Genomic DNA, 15,098 nt, shown 5'->3' on the forward strand with positions numbered 1-15,098 from the left:
ATTCTTGTAAAAAAGTATATATACCTTAGAGTAAAGAAATATGGGGAGCTAAAGGTGGTAGTGAACAAGTAAGAAGTTGAAAAAAAATGAGATGAAAAAATGGTTGTAGGGAAATAATGTCCCTAGATGTAGAGATTCTCAAGATGCAGGGTGAGAAGGAATTTACAAAGCTAGCAAAAGAGAATAGCTAAAAGAAGCCAAGTGAAGCTAAAATGACTAATAGGGAACTTATGGAGAATGTTATAAAGATAAAAGAGAGGAAAGGGGAATAATAAAACTCACCCTAATTAGCCAAGTCACTAATAGATATTTTGCCACAGCCAATTGCACAGGGAATTTCCTCACTAACTTTAAGAACACTTTTAAATGCCTTTAAACACTTTCCTCACTAACTTTAAAAACACTTTTAAGGGCCTTTAAACACTTCAAAAAGGCCTAGCTTAACCCTTTGCACCCTCCTTTTTATAGCTAACTTTCCCACCAATTTACTTTAAATTTTTGCTATCCTTTAGTGTAAATTCTCCTCCCAGAAGGGAATATTTGTGAATCTCCACATTACACCCTAAATACCATGTTTGATTTCCACTCTTTCCAAGGTTTAGACCTTATGCTTGAAACAAAGCAAGCTAGCAAGCATTTACTCTTTGTTACATACATTTTGGTTTTCCAACTCAATTTTACTTTTGAAGTTTCTAACACCCAATTTTTTGGATGCTAGATTTGGTGGGGTGGTAAGGATTGCTACTATAGTTGTGGCAAATGATAGATGGAGGAAAGTTAGTGTTACAAAGGGAATCTACATGATTTTTCCTCCAATATGCTCATTGAGGAGGTTCATGGAGTCCTTATGAAGACTACATTATCTTTGAAGGGGAGCCAGCGCACTAACTTAGTATTCTAAACACCAGATTAATCTAGTTGAATTTCTGATAGAATAGGCCAGTATATTCACACATATTCCAAATATACCCAACAGTTTTTTCTTGGCTCTACTAGAAAATTCTCGGCCACTTTGAAGAGGAGCTCTTGCTGCGGCTGTTGCTGCTGCTCGTTCCACACTCACTCCCTGTCCTGATCGACAGAGCTTGCAAAAACCTGGAAGCCAAGTCACCGCCACCACCACCATTCCTTCCGGCAACACTGGAGCTCATAGCTTGGCATGCGTGATCCGCCGGGAACCTGTGCTTCATGCAGGTGTTCTTGCTACAGACCTTGCAATGGAACTTGTTGGAGAAGGTGAGAACCTCTTTGCATCCTCGCACGGAGCACTTTGGTTTCTTCATCACGCGGTCGTAGTTGCTTGGGTCGCAAGACGTTTGGAGGTGTCTCTCGATTGTGGAATTGGGATCCTCGCCCGCCACCGTCTTGACGCCCGAGGCACAAAAGGGGCAAACGATCACTGTCGAGTCCTTGGCGCCCGCCTTGGGGCATTCGTGAGCTGTGTAGGATCGATGATCCAAGCAAAACACCTGGAACAAGAGAATTTGTTTGGAATCCCCTGATCTAGGAAGCAAGAGAATTTTACCTGTGAGCAGGCATCGCATTTGAAGGGCAGGAAATCGAGCTGCCCACACGAGGAATGGCTGCAGTGCTTGCCGAGATTTGGAAACGCCTCCGTGCCCCCCATAGAAATGATGCAAATGAAGAACCCTAAATCGCGACAATACTTTTGTAAGTATACCTTTCACGCGGTTAAGCTCGGCTTCTTGGAAGCATCGCAAAACCATTTCTTTGAAACTTTCTCTACTCGAACATACGAGGAGCGTCTAGAAAAATCGCTAGATTTGCACGTAATCGAGTTTATGCTCTTACATTGTTCTCTTTGCCTCTGAGCTTGTCTGGAAAAAAAAAAAGAAAAACAAAGAAAACAAAGTTAGCTGATCGAACCGGAGAGATTCATCCACATACCAGACTGGGCGAGAACCGCGGACCATCCCTGAAGCTTGTACCTCGGTGGCCTTTTGTTCTGGAAATCCACCTGCGACTCGGCAAGCTGGGCTTTGTTCATCGATGGCTGCATCGTTGCCTTCTTCCTCACCACCGGGATCACCACTCTGCGTTCTTCCAAGCTTGGCTTCCTCGTTGGTATGCATATAGTGGCTTTCTTCCCATCCTCGGCAGCTCTCTCGTCGGCTTTGATCATCGTCGCTTGAGGAGCATGTCTTCCCTTCCACTTTGGTGACAAACTTTGCTCCACTGCGTGCCGGCTTCCCTTCCACTTCGGTGATAAACTTTGCTCCACTGCTGCGTGTCGGCTTCCCTTCCATGGTGGCGACGAAGTTTGCTCGTGAGTGATTGCTGCCTGTTGAGCGGGAAAAGCCCGTTCTCTTCCTGTTGGCGACGATGGTTGCCCGCACCCTGCTGTTGCTGTGGCGAGCTGAGCGAGTCGGCCTTTCCCTGTTGGCGATGAAGATTGGTCGCAAGCTTGGATGTGTCGTTCTCTCCAAGTTGGCGACGGAGGTTTCTCTAGGGGAATGTTGTGTCGCCCCTTCCACGCTGGCGAAGAAGGCTGCTCGGCTGCTGCGGCGAGCAGAGCGTGTCGTCCTCCTCTCCATGTTGGCGATGAGGATTGCTCGTGAAGCCTGGATTTCTTGAAGGGGCCCCGGGAGACGGCTCTTTTCCCTTGCATTTCCGACTCAAAGAGTGGATTCTCTCTCCTGTCGAACTCGTCACCCGTTACCTCGCCTTCTCTAGTCGGCTCCTCCGTTGGTCTTTGATATGTGGATGGAAGCCTTCGTTTGTTTTCGGTGGCTTTTGCGGCCTGCGTCGTGTCAAGATGTTTACTGTCAGGAGGAGGTTTAGCTTGGTTGGGACCTTGCAGCTGGAGAGGCCTTGCGGCAGAGACTTTCTTTGATATGGTGCAAGCTCGTCGCTTCAGAAACGTAGGAACTTCGCGAGGCTGCAAAAAAATGGTTGTAATTGTTTGTTTTCATGGAAATGTCAAATGTTTCTTGCCTTAGGCGGGGTACCATTATGGTGACTCGGTCGATCTTCGATCTGTCGAGTTGATCCCTCATCGGCAGGCTCAATGTTGTCCGTAAGAGCGGGAGGAGGCTTTGCTGAAAGCAGCGTAATGTTAGAAAAAAAGAACAAATTAAAAAAAAAAAAACATTTTTTCACCTTCAATAACAAGCTTTTTACTTTCATCGTCGCTCGCAGGTAGACTCACAATCGGAGCTTTGGATTCTTGGATTGAGACCAGCTTTTGGATAAGAACCTGCGCACACAAGTTCGAAAATGAAAAAGTCAGGCTACTCAAGTCATACGTACCACGAGGTTTGTAAGTTCTCTTGTTGCAGAGATTCGAAACTCGTTGAGCTCGTGGATAACGTTTTGCTGGTACTGTACATGCTTTTGCAACTCCTGAAACAGATGGAAAAATATACAAGAATTCTCGGGCGGCAAAAAGTTCAAAGTACCTGGACAAAAGTTTGATTCGTAGCAAGAGCGGTTGACTTTTGGCTTGCGAGAACCATATTGAGCAACTTGACATCGTCCTTCTCTGGCTTCTTCTTGTTCTTCTGTCCAAGCTGCAATTTCATCCTCTTTTTAACTTTCTTACGCTTGCGCTGCTGCTTTTCTTTTGCCAAGGCCATCTCGGACCACGCCTTTTGCATTTCAGTCTCCAGGTATTGCAAAAGGTTGGGGCTCCCCCTCAGAAACTGCATATCACAAGCCAGGTCTGGCTTGTTTTTCATGGTAGGAGGTGTCGACGTCGTCTTATGCGAAAGCTGCTGCGTTTGAAGTGACTCTAACCGGCGGATGTCCTCGTCGAAATTGTTATCCCCGTTGTCACCATCGTCATCGTCATCGCCACTGCTTGAGGTCGAACAGTTGCTTAGGATATGGCTCTTCTTCAACGCTAAAAAGTCTGCATTGCAACGATCGAAGCATGTCAAAACCACGAAGAGAATACAAAGAAAAGATCGAATGCCAAAAAAAAGGAGAAAATGCGCACTACCTCTACGAACTTTGATCCTGTGCATTGCTAACTTGGCAGCTACATCGCCATCTTCACTCCCGCAAGTTTCTTCTACCTCCACACTCCGACCTGTAGAACCCGTGAAAAGAAAAAAAAATCATGAGAACCGCTAGGATGAATTACCAGAAGAAGTTTTTCTTGGCCGAGACCAGTCTTTAGATTTAAACGCCTTAGATCTTGCTTCCTAAGAGAAGAATTCTTATTCAGGTGAAAGACGAGAGAAAGAAACGAACCAGTTCCGCAGCTGTGAGCTTGAGCGTCTTGAGATCGCGCACAGTGTTCTAGGTAGAACAAAAGAGCAGGATTTTCAAAGCGAAACAAAGATTTTCATACTACTTACGTCCCAATCCGGCCGGTGCTTGCGCGGCACAGAAGATCGCACATAGATCCCAGCCGCGGCGCCTCGAATCACCATAATGCCGCATCGGCCGAGAGCCCTAGTTCTTGTTCTTCCATTCCCTGCGCCAAGAGCGCCAAGAACACTCTTAACGGTGAAAATACAAACTATACTTTAGGGCTCTTCAAATGCTCGGGGAAATCGAGCGATGGCGAGGCTCCAATGCGCTGCCAATAGCCGTGGATTCCTCTTCCAAGGCAAGTGTGAGCTCCATTCTGGCGGATTTGAAGGCCTCCAGGAGATTGCGCGATCTCGAGCGGGGCAAGTTGATCGCGGCCGATGCGTTCCGGCAAGGGATGGATTCCAATCTCTATGTTGCGAGCAGCCTCATCGGCTTGTACGCCAAGTGTGGAAGGATGATCGAGGCGCAGCGCGTGTTTGACGCCATGGAGCATCGCGATCTCGTGGCCTGGAATGCGCTCATCCTGGGGTACGCTTGCAATGGGGAGTGTGAGACCTCGCTCGAGCTCTTCTCGCGCCTGTGTAGCAGCACAGAGGTAAATCGCTGCGTCCCGGATTCTTGGAGCTTCCTAGCCGCGCTTAAAGCTTGTGTGCTCTTGACAGGACGCATGGAAGAACACGATGGAAAGCTTGGAGTTTTGGAGAAGTCCATGGCCTTGCATTGCCGGATTGCGAGCAGCGGCTGCGAGGAGATCATCGTGGCCAACACTTTGATCGATTTGTATGCCAAGTGTGGAAGCATGCCAGATGCTCGAAGAGTCTTCGACGGCTTGGAGCATCGAGACGTTGTCTCGTGGACAGCCTTGCTGCTCGGGTACGTCGAAAACGGGCAAGGCAATGCTGCTCTTGAGTTGCTATCGGTGATGGAATCTCACGAGTGTTTTCCAGATGCCCGGCTCTTCGTCGCCGCGATCAAAGCTTGCAGCAGCCTTGCGGCGAGCGAACAAGGGAGGCAAGTCGACGGCATGGTCGTGAGCATGGCGGCCCTGGAGAAAGGCATGGCTGTCCACTCCAGGAGCAAGCACCACGAGTCGAGCAACATCTATGTTGGAAGCAGCCTTGTAGACATGTACGCGAAGTGTGGCAGCATGGCGGATGCCTCTCGGGTGTTTGGACGGATGAAGCAGCGAGACGTGATCTCTTGGAACGCTTTGATTCTCGGGTACGCGGAGAACGGCGAAGCCGAGAGAGCTCTGGAGCTCTTCGTGGTGATGCAAGCCGGTGGCTGCCCTCCAGATTCCTGGACGTTCGTCGCCGCTCTGAAAGCTTGCTCCAGGCTCGCAGTGACGGCCGACTTTGGCGACCAGAGGCACGGCAAGATGGAAGTGTTGGAGAAGAGCATGGCGTTGCACTCTCAGGCTCGGAAAGCTGGCGGCTGCGATTCGAGTCTATACATCGGAAGCAGCTTGGTGGACGTGTACTCCAAGTGTGCCAGTATGGGAGACGCTTCCTCCGTGTTTGAGAAGATGGCGCAGCGGAATGTGGTCGCGTGGACAGCTCTGATACTCGGCTATGCCGATAACGGGCAGGAGAGGCTGGCGCTGGAAACGTTTCGGTGCCTGCGCGGCGTAGGCGTGGTGCCGAATGCCTTGACGTACGTCGCTTGTCTCAAGGCTTGCAGCGGCCTTGCGAGTGACGAGGAGGCCAGAGAACTTGACGGGAAGCTCGTGAAGATGGTGTCCTTGGAGAATGCTCTGGCCGTTCACTCTCAAGCTGCGAGAGACAACTGCGACAGGGATATGTTCGTGGCGAGCAGATTGATCGATGCTTATGCCGAGAGCAAGAGCATGGATGACGCTGCGAGGGTGTTTGCCGGGATGCCGGACCGGGACGTGGTGGCCTGGAACGAGCTCATGCTGGGGTACGTTGAGAACGGTGACGGGGAGCTGGCTCTGGAGGCGTTCACGGGCATGAGACGAGACGGCTGTGTTCCAAACGCTGGGACCTTTGTCGCTGCTCTGAAAGCTTGCATCAGGATCTCGGCGAAAGAAGAGTGGCAGAAAGTTGACGGGTCGGGCGTGAAGCTGCGAAGTCTCGAGACGGGCATGGCGATACACTCTCAAGCCGCAGCTCAAAGTCTCGACTCGGACGTGTACGTCGCGAACACCTTGCTCGACATGTACGCCAACTGCGGTGGAATGCTGGAAGCCGAGAGAGTCTTCGGCAACATGCCACGCCCCGGGGTGGTCTCCTGGACGGCTCTGATATCCGGATACACCGAGAACGGGCAAGGCAGGGTGGCGCTGGAGCTTCTCTCTCGGATGGAGGCCCAAGGCTGGAAACCGGACGCTCGGACACTTGCGATCGCGTTGAAGGCCTGCGGCAGCGTCGGGGCTCTGGAAGCTGGCATGGCGATCCACGGCGACGTCTGCAAGCAGGGGCTCGAAAGCGATACAGTGGTGGTGACTTGCTTGATAGATTTCTACGCCAAGTGTGGGAGCATGGCTTCCTCCCAGCAGGTGTTTGATGCGCTTGCTCCCAGAGACGCAGTGGCCTGGACTGCGTTGCTCGCCGGGTACAGCCGCGGAGGGGACGCCGCTCTGGTGTTCGAGACCTTCCACGAGATGGTCGACGAAGGTGTCAAAGTCTGCGGCATGGGATTTCAGTGCCTTCTGGCCGTGTGCAGTCATTCCGGCCTGGTCGACACTGGGAGGCTCTGCTTCGACGCGATGCAGTCCAAGTACAAGGTGAGCCCCGGCCGCGAGCACTACCACTGCGTCATCGATCTTCTCAGCCGGGCCAATCAGCTCGAGGAAGCTCTGGATATGGTGGAAGCTATGCCTTTCGAGCCGACGTTTGTTACGTGGACGACGGTGCTGAGTGCTTGGACTCGGATCCAAGTTAACATTCCAAAGTTCTCTCCTGGCTGAAGGAACAAGAACTCGATCTTACAAGCTAGAAAACATAGGATAAGGCTACTACATCACCTCTTTCGACGCTTCTTCACCTCGGCGACAAGCTTGTTCACGTACATAATGTATCCATCCACATTGAACTTACGCTTGCAGCCTTCGTAGTTCATGTAACGTATCTTGCCAAATATCGGCCTCTCTTTCCAGCCCTGAAAAACAAGCCTGTGAGAAAGAGCCTGTGTATTTTGCTCGCACACCTGGTCATGAATGCCACATATGGACCACATACAACCAACGTAGCCATTTGGATCTCTTCCATCCAATTGATACTGCAACAAAGGCTTTCTCTATGAAGAACACAAAGAGAGGGAGTAAACAATACCTTGTCGTTGAAGTAAATCGCAATGGCCAAAGCGTCCTCGGGACTTTCCGTCCACTCCAATATCTTCTTCGCCCAGTACATACTGCCAAAAAACAGTGCAAAAGGAGTCATAAATCGAGAACTACTTTGGAACATACCGCATAAAACCGTGCATTTTCCCACGGTGAACCATCTCTAGCTGGGAAGCGTTCCATAGCTGTTCAGAAAAAATCAAGAAAGAAACTACTAGCTTGTTCATTGAATTCAAGTCCCTTACTTTATCTTTTGTCTTCCCATCTTCAAGCTGCTGCCTCCTGGGAAAAAGAAGCACCAATCTTAAACTGCAAGCTTTTGAAACGACCCTAGAGACAGCTTACGTGTAGATATGTTCTCTTTTATCATTCGCATGCTCAAGCAACGAGTTCCGGGCCCATTCCCACGCTCCCTGGATGTTGTCATAATTCGGTTGATAGTAGCAAAAATTGTCAGACAGCTCCCGCCTGATTATTAGTTCCTCCAGAAACGAATCCACAGACTGGGAAAAAAGGAAGAAGGAATCAAGACAACGAAGCCATCAAAAGATTTTGAACAAACCTGCATATGTAGCTTACGAGCTTTTCGAACCTCAAATGCGCAGCGTTGAGGAGAAAGCTGACCGTAGTGAAAGTAAGGGGAGAGGTCTGATAAACGTTCAAGTTTGGACGGGTCATTTCTCTCAGCGCTGTAACGTTGAAGTCTAGAGGACAAAAAACCCGCTAACCGTTCAAGAGCTATATCTTCGCCTGGTTCACACCAGTCGACTTCAGGAACTTCGTCACCAGCTCTGTTACATCGCAGAGAAAATGTCAGCGAGACCTTTTCTCGACGTCGTTACCTTAGAACTTCATCTATAAGAGAATCCCAATCGATCTTCTCTTGTGCCACCCCAGGCCAAGGCTTTGAGAAAGGCTCGAGCGTTGGAAAGTCCACCAGAAACTCTGGAAGCTGCCTCTGGATTTTCAATCTGATAGTACGAGCAGCGTATTCCAGTTTGTCCGAGGCAATCCAAACGGGAACGACATTATGAGCATCTACCTCGTGCACGGCGGTGGTAGTGTCTGCCCCGAGTCTGCTTACAACACCAGTTCTCCAGGTTCGACCAATCCTCAGAGGAGAAAAATCAAGTACGAGGATGGACGCGTTGCATGCCTCGACAAATGCGGGAATCGTGTCTTCTGGTCGACCCTGCAGAGTTAAAACCATGGAAACGTGAAAAAGAGAGAGAAATAGAGATCTAAAGCACCATTCCAGGCATTGAAACAAGAAAGTTCTCAAGAAAAACTAAGGATTACCCGTAGCAAGAAAAAAGCGATGCCAAGCTTCTCGAGGTTCTTCTCCACAACGCGCAGGCCCCGAAGAAGAAATCCAAAATGCCGGGCTTTGGCTTCCAGAAAGCTCTCCACCAAATTAAACACCACGGCCACTGGGGTATCTCTCTTCCTGGCCTGCTCGGCCGCGTAGAGCAAAGCCCAGTTATCCCTGGATCGCTGATCCCTCGACATCCAATACACCACAGGACCGCTGTGAGATTCATCCCCTTGACTTAACACGCGCACTCTCCTGGGATTCACACCGATCGACGATCTCAATCCCTCGCCTAGGAATCCACCGCCATCGGCGTCCAATTTCTGCTTCTTGGCTCCGGCGGCAGCAGCATCCAAGGCGCCAGCGACCTCCTTCTTACCCGAGAGCTGTGACATTTTCTTCTTGCCGCCTACATTCCAGGAGCCAAGCGCATACCTGAGAACTTAGGGCTCTTGCGGATGGACACACGTGGCAGGCTCTCCGCCATTTGTCTACGCGCCAAGAATATACACAAAACGTGCTTAGCCTTTCATCTTCGCGTCAAACTATAAACCACTACCTTAAAGGCTTTGCTTAAACGAGTACGAGTTGGGGTTTGATTTTGCTGCTGCTGCTGCCGCTGCTGCCGTGAAGAATTTTGATTCTGCTCAGCCTGCCTCGCTGGGATTAACAGGTTTTGGATCGCCGACTGGAGCGTCTCAGCGAAATCAATGGTTCCTGACGTAAGGTCTCGGCCGGAAATCCTCGGACCATTCTGGAACCAGTTTTCCGGCCCAGCACCGCCCTGTTGGATACCTTGCATTTGTTGGTCTTGTGTCTGTTCTTCCACTGGCCGCTTTAGAGCTGTCAGGACATTGCAGAGATAGTCGATGTCCGCAGAGCTCCTCGCTCGTTTAAACTGCAAACGCCACAGATCTGCAGAGCACAGCCACCTGGAATATCTATTTTGAAAAGTTCTATAGAATTCTGAGAGCGGGACAAACCTTCTGTTGCAAAATATTTCGCAAAAAGTAACTAGCTTTAAACCATGATATTCCTGAAAAGGAAAAAAAGCGAATCCCATCATGCAAAGCATAAACATCAATCTTATTACCTTTCACTTCCTTCTCTTTTCTTGGCACCTAACGCTGGCTTTGAAAGCGTTAACGTAAGGAAATCTTCGACAATCTTGCATATTGAGGATCTCAGCGATTTTACCCAGTGACTCAGTTGTCTCGGCACGAGAAGGTCCGGTTCCAAGTAAATCAGCTTTTAGGAGTGGTGGAGTAGCGGATGAGTACGAGGGCCAAGCCATTTCAAAAGCACGTTTGTTATGAACGGTGTCCATTGATGCTGAAGGTACATGAGCACCATCATCTCTGGAAAAACATTTATGAAGCATACACAAAATTAAAAAAACGCCTACCTGTAGTTTTTGGCAGTCCAATAAGGTTGTGCTTCATAAAGCACAGCCTGGATTTCATACAGTTCTCTCCAGTTACAGTCCTTCCAGAGCTCATCGAAAGCAATCTGGGAAAAAAACATAAAAAAAGATATAACTAGAGATTCTAAAAATATTTACCGTGAAAAAGGATTGAGCTAAAGGTAGCGCATCGTTCTCGGGGAGTATGGACCAATCCAAACCCCGGTTTCGCTCGATGGTTGCATATGCAGTACTGAGATCACCGGTAAAGGAAGCCAACTTCCAAAAAGACTTGATATTTCCTGCTGCCGTTAGAAGAGATGTAAACGTTTCTTCAACATCTCTTGTAGATGGATTTTTTGCTTTTATTTCGTTCCAAACCTGCAAGGAAGAAATTGTTACAAGCTAAACTTCTAGTGGAATTGTTCACCAGATGTTTCATTGCGTACGCCATTTCAATTCGGATTTGCCGGAGGTGCTCGAAATATGGAATCTGCAACATTGCTGATGTGGATAGTGTTCCAAACAGCACGACGTTTTGTATGCCACCATTGCGGTGTAGCTCTGCAACGCTGTCCGGATTCACTGTACTCACAATGCCCGTGTCGAGCAAGACACGCGCAGGGACTTGCTTGACACAGGCAATCTTGTCATGGCCATTCTCGCCACTGCCACCAGTCTTAACGATGAATTCCTCTCGCGACAAGCCTGCACAGCCGCAAAACCAAAAATCTATTGAGAAAGCGTGAAAGCTTTCAGGGACATACCTGGAACTTCGTGGTGATGATCGTCACCTACAGACGTTGTGAGCAGTTTATTCTTGGCTACAGCAGAAAAGAAACAGGAAATTAGAGACAAAATGAACAAAAAAACGATCAATACTCTTGTCCAGCTTGGTCTCGTAAAAGTCCTCAATCGCCAATGCCGGAGCTGTCCCTTTGAGGTCCGCGTCCCCCTTTGGAAAGTCAATGGGCTTAATGGTGAGTTCTGCTAATTCTTCTCGTGACAAGCCTGCAAAGCCAAAAATCTATTGAGAAAGCGTGAAAGCTTTCAAGGACATACCTGGAACTTCGTGGTGATGATCGTCACCTACAGAAGTTGTGAGGGGCTTATTCTTGGCTACAGCAGAAAAGAAACAGGAAATTAGAGACAAAATAAATAAAAGAACGATCAATACTCTTGTCGAGCTTGGTCTTCTCAAAGTCCTCAATCGCCAATGCCGGAGCTGTCCCTTTGTCCCCCTTCGGAAAGTCAATGGGTTTAATGGTGAGTTCTACTAATTCCTCTGGTGACAAGCCTGCAAAGCCAAAAATCTATTGAGAAAGCGTGAAAGCTTTCAGGGACATACCTGGAACTTCGTGGTGATGATCGTCACCTACAGACGTTGTGAGCGGTTTATTCTTGGCTACAGCAGAAAAGAAACAGGAAATTAGAGACAAAATGAACAAAAAAACGATCAATACTCTTGTCCAGCTTGGTCTCGTAAAAGTCCTCAATCGCCAATGCCGGAGCTGTCCCTTTGAGGTCCGCGTCCCCCTTTGGAAAGTCAATGGGCTTAATGGTGAGTTCTGCTAATTCTTCTCGTGACAAGCCTGCAAAGCCAAAAATCTATTGAGAAAGCGTGAAAGCTTTCAGGGACATACCTGGAACTTCGTGGTGATGATCGTCACCTACAGAAGTTGTGAGGGGCTTATTCTTGGCTACAGCAGAAAAGAAACAGGAAATTAGAGACAAAATAAACAAAAGAACGATCAATACTTTTGTCCAGCTTGGTCTTCTCAAAGTCCTCAATCGCCAATGCCGGAGCTGTCCCTTTGTCCCCCTTCGGAAAGTCAATGGGTTTAATGGTGAGTTCTGCTAATTCCTCTGGTGACAAGCCTGCAAAGCCAAAAATCTATTGAGAAAGCGTGAAAGCTTTCTGGGACATACCTGGAACTTCGTGGTGATGATCGTCACCTACAGACGTTGTGAGCGGTTTATTCTTGGCTACAGCAGAAAAGAAACAGGAAATTAGAGACAAAATGAACAAAAAAACGATCAATACTCTTGTCCAGCTTGGTCTCGTAAAAGTCCTCAATCGGCAATGCTGGAGATGTCCATTTGAGCGCAGCCTCCCCCTTAGGAATGCAAATGGTGAGAATCTCATCCTGGAGATTAAATATTGCACCATCAACGTCAGCATGACGAGGAACCACAAGGTTCTCGGGGCGGAACACGTCCTGCTCCGTGGTAACAAGCACACCCGGTCCATCTTTTGCAACATGCACTTGATCCAACGACGTGAGACCTGCGCAAGAAACAAATAAGATAACATCATCCACAAATGACTTACCGGGCACTTGCACATAGAACTGGTGGTTCTCAAACGACGACCACAATAGCTTCCGCTCGTCATATCCTGCAAGACACAGAAAAAAGAATAAAAAACTCCAGGCAGGATCAACCATACCTTTATCAATGTTCTTGAGGCAGTTTAGCAGCAGCTGGTAAGCGTGTTTCTTCTCAAAGTTGTAGAGAGCGACGAGACCCCCGTGACGAGGGAACTGCGGCAGGCCCCCCGCATCAGCCACCTTCCGCGCCAACTCGAGGCTCCTGGCACACCTCGTCAAGTACTCCGTCGAGAAGAGATCTCTTGGAACAACTACTGTAGCATATGATTCAGAGCGCTCCTGGATCAGAATGGAGAGGCTCATGGACTGCAGACCAAAGAGATAGCACTCAGCGGCAAACGCAGGCGCCTGCTCCTGCAACTCGTGCACGTTTGGCTCCCCAGAGAAGACTTCCTTCTCGGCTCGGCAGGCAACAGTCCGGCAAAAGTCATGCACGAGGCGAGTTCCTTCCTTTGTGCGTTGATGGATGGGTGGCTCTCCAAGCAAGCGGCACCTTGCATAATTGGTCACGAGCTTGATCATGCGTTGATACGGGCAAGGGTAGTCGCCTATGTCGTCAAGCCCGAGTGGTATTTCAGCGGGCGAGGGGAATTCGCCGCTCACATTGTCGGTGTACTTGAGCATGTGGTCGGTAGCATCACAGTCGCCTAGCGCCCCAAAATCTTGGCCGAGGACACGGTTGAGCATCACCACCCACAGAAACTCTCCATACTCGTTGTAGCCATCGTCTGTCGGTGGTTTCCTCACTTGGAACCCTTCGCTCCTAGCGCTTGCTGTGTGGATGCGCCGCCTACAACCCGCGCTTCCGGTCTGAAGCAGTCGCCTCAACATTCTCTCACGGCACTGTAAACCCTAGGGAATGGGCGGGAAAATGGAATCGTGCCGGTGAAGCTCCGGCCGGCCGCGTGGATCGGGAACGCCATCATAGCCGTCCACGATACCCTGCGCTTCTCCTATTGCAAAGAATTAAAAACAAATGAATTAGTTACTAATAATAATATAATTGCCTTTTTTTCTAGGTTTGCTATGCATATTATATATTTTTAATATGATATCTATGATATTTTGTGCTCTACAAATTTAGATTCTTATATCAAATGTTATGATACATTAGTAAGGTTTAAACTTTGGGTGTGATAGATTTTAGTGTGTAAAGTGGATTTTGAGTGCCTATCACAATAAGCTTAACCATAATAAACCAAGTGTAACAAATTAATGCAATGTTAAAAATTTGTATATGTGATTAAAAATGTGAGAAACATCTTATCACAATTATAACATTATTCACTTGTTCGTAGAAAAACCACCACTCTTCATATCTCAAATAACAAAAAATGAATTTACATTTGCTTAATCAATTGTGGCTAATTGATTTCTATTTATGGAATATAATGTATGGAATATAAAAAGAGATTACAAAAAATGTGTATATCAATTAGCCCAAAAACCTTAGTTATATATAGGGGATTGAAATCAATTTGATGGCTACCAAAATCCCACTAAACTAATATTAGTATACGGTATCGTAGTTGTATACTTAGACCTCACATCATCCCCTCCTCTCGGAATGATGGAAGACCATCAAGATTCTCTCCTGGATAAATTAAGATCTGGAAGAATATCAGGAGGAGGCATTGGTGGATCTATACGTGGTGCCAATTGTTCATGATCCTTTTGTATGAAATGTTTCAGCCACTGCATATACATAATTTTTAGAGGACCGTTATGTCGAACCTCATAAGCTTGTGGTCCAACTTGTTGCAACACCCAATATAAACCTTTCCACTGAGCAAAAAGCCATTTAGATAAACCATGTACCATAAGATAGGGAAACAAACTAACACCAAGTTATCCACTTTATACTTCACAATTGGAAGATTATGGGAGTTATAGTGCTATCATTGTCCTATTTGTACATAGCTCAGGTGTTCGATAGAATTTACTCAAATAAGTGGAAGAATATTTATCAAATACTAATCCCATGACCTACCATCGGTAGTTTGCAGCAATTGCGAAGGTAAACCTAATTCCGTTGGCAATATTGGATCATGACCATATAAGAGTTTATATGGTGAAGCACTAACAAAACTTTACACCCCTGTGATATATGCATACTATAGAAATGGCAAATAACCATCCCAATTCGAATGTTGAAAGTTCACGTACTTCACAATTATCCATTTGAAGGTCTAAACAAGTTATTCCATCAAACCATCTAACTGTGGATGATAAGCACTTGTGAAAGTGTAGTGTATCCCCAATTGAAACTTCAAAATATGAAATGTCTCAACCATAAATGCAGGACCATTATTTGAAAAAATCCATTCTGGATAAGAATGTTAGAACACTACTCAATTGAGGAGGAAGTATCTAATAGTAGTTGCAAACACGCTAGCAAGAGCATTGACT

The 15,098-nt window shown here is 47.6% G+C and overlaps 4 protein-coding genes across 7 annotated transcripts; 1 reads left to right on the top strand and 3 right to left on the bottom strand.

Moving 5' to 3' along the window:
* Window positions 1-893: 893 nt before the first annotated feature.
* LOC9640683 (zinc finger AN1 and C2H2 domain-containing stress-associated protein 16) lies at window positions 894-1,672 on the bottom strand (the record flags this gene model as incomplete). The annotated part of the gene is made up of 2 exons (XM_002971994.2): window positions 894-1,469; window positions 1,526-1,672. Coding segments are annotated over 2 exons (624 nt in total), but the record flags the coding sequence as incomplete, so codon positions are not given.
* An 89-nt stretch (window positions 1,673-1,761) lies between these two features.
* On the bottom strand, window positions 1,762-4,472 carry LOC112346913. Of its 2 annotated transcripts, XM_024676807.1 has the most exons (10): window positions 4,323-4,472; window positions 4,216-4,263; window positions 4,106-4,166; window positions 3,962-4,051; window positions 3,420-3,871; window positions 3,271-3,363; window positions 3,121-3,217; window positions 2,956-3,059; window positions 1,909-2,899; window positions 1,762-1,838 (listed from the first exon to the last, which is right to left on the bottom strand). In XM_024676807.1, exons 1-10 carry the CDS (start codon window positions 4,395-4,397, stop codon window positions 1,801-1,803), a joined length of 2,049 nt encoding a protein of 682 aa, XP_024532575.1. In that variant the 5' UTR covers window positions 4,398-4,472; the 3' UTR covers window positions 1,762-1,800. The 2 variants fall into 2 exon arrangements, with proteins under 2 accessions (XP_024532575.1, XP_024532576.1); XM_024676808.1 differs by lacking the exon at window positions 4,106-4,166 and having other exon boundaries at window positions 4,323-4,420.
* Window positions 4,473-4,477: 5 nt separating this feature from the next.
* On the top strand, window positions 4,478-7,359 carry LOC112346912 (pentatricopeptide repeat-containing protein At3g09040, mitochondrial-like). 2 transcript variants are annotated; one of them, XM_024676806.1, is made up of 2 exons: window positions 4,764-4,876; window positions 4,944-7,359. In XM_024676806.1, the coding sequence occupies exon 2, from the start codon at window positions 4,949-4,951 to the stop codon at window positions 7,208-7,210; it is 2,262 nt and encodes a 753-aa protein (XP_024532574.1). In that variant the 5' UTR covers window positions 4,764-4,876; window positions 4,944-4,948; the 3' UTR covers window positions 7,211-7,359. The 2 variants fall into 2 exon arrangements, with proteins under 2 accessions (XP_024532573.1, XP_024532574.1); XM_024676805.1 differs by having other exon boundaries at window positions 4,478-7,359.
* LOC9640684 (deoxyribodipyrimidine photo-lyase) lies at window positions 7,155-9,331 on the bottom strand. 2 transcript variants are annotated; one of them, XM_002971995.2, is made up of 10 exons: window positions 8,885-9,331; window positions 8,428-8,777; window positions 8,148-8,376; window positions 7,931-8,088; window positions 7,831-7,867; window positions 7,712-7,770; window positions 7,575-7,656; window positions 7,450-7,521; window positions 7,268-7,401; window positions 7,155-7,206 (listed from the first exon to the last, which is right to left on the bottom strand). In XM_002971995.2, the coding sequence occupies exons 1-10, from the start codon at window positions 9,290-9,292 to the stop codon at window positions 7,182-7,184; spliced, it is 1,554 nt and encodes a 517-aa protein (XP_002972041.2). In that variant the 5' UTR covers window positions 9,293-9,331; the 3' UTR covers window positions 7,155-7,181. The 2 variants fall into 2 exon arrangements, with proteins under 2 accessions (XP_002972041.2, XP_024532577.1); XM_024676809.1 differs by having other exon boundaries at window positions 7,712-7,867.
* Between the last annotated feature and the right edge of the window lie 5,767 nt (window positions 9,332-15,098).

The sequence above is a fragment of the Selaginella moellendorffii genome, unplaced genomic scaffold, assembly GCF_000143415.4.
Source record: "Selaginella moellendorffii unplaced genomic scaffold, v1.0 SELMOscaffold_18, whole genome shotgun sequence".
Lineage (NCBI taxonomy): Eukaryota > Viridiplantae > Streptophyta > Lycopodiopsida > Selaginellales > Selaginellaceae > Selaginella > Selaginella moellendorffii.

Excerpts from the sequence above, each read along its gene's own strand:
- LOC112346912 (XM_024676805.1), top strand. The coding sequence starts at position 4,508 with ATGCTCGGGGAAATCGAGCGATGGCGAGGCTCCAATGCGCTGCCAATA.
- LOC112346913 (XM_024676807.1), bottom strand. The coding sequence starts at position 4,397 with ATGGTGATTCGAGGCGCCGCGGCTGGGATCTATGTGCGATCTTCTGTG. Across the intron at positions 3,364-3,419 it reads CGAATCAAACTTTTGTCCAG|GAGTTGCAAAAGCATGTACA; the intron begins GTACTTTGAACT and ends CATCTGTTTCAG. Across the intron at positions 2,900-2,955 it reads ATAATGGTACCCCGCCTAAG|CCTCGCGAAGTTCCTACGTT; the intron begins GCAAGAAACATT and ends ATTTTTTTGCAG.
- LOC9640684 (XM_024676809.1), bottom strand. The coding sequence starts at position 9,292 with ATGTCACAGCTCTCGGGTAAGAAGGAGGTCGCTGGCGCCTTGGATGCT. Across the intron at positions 8,778-8,884 it reads TCGCTTTTTTCTTGCTACGG|GGTCGACCAGAAGACACGAT; the intron begins GTAATCCTTAGT and ends TTAACTCTGCAG. Across the intron at positions 7,207-7,267 it reads GTGAAGAAGCGTCGAAAGAG|CCAGGAGAGAACTTTGGAAT; the intron begins GTGATGTAGTAG and ends TTGTTCCTTCAG.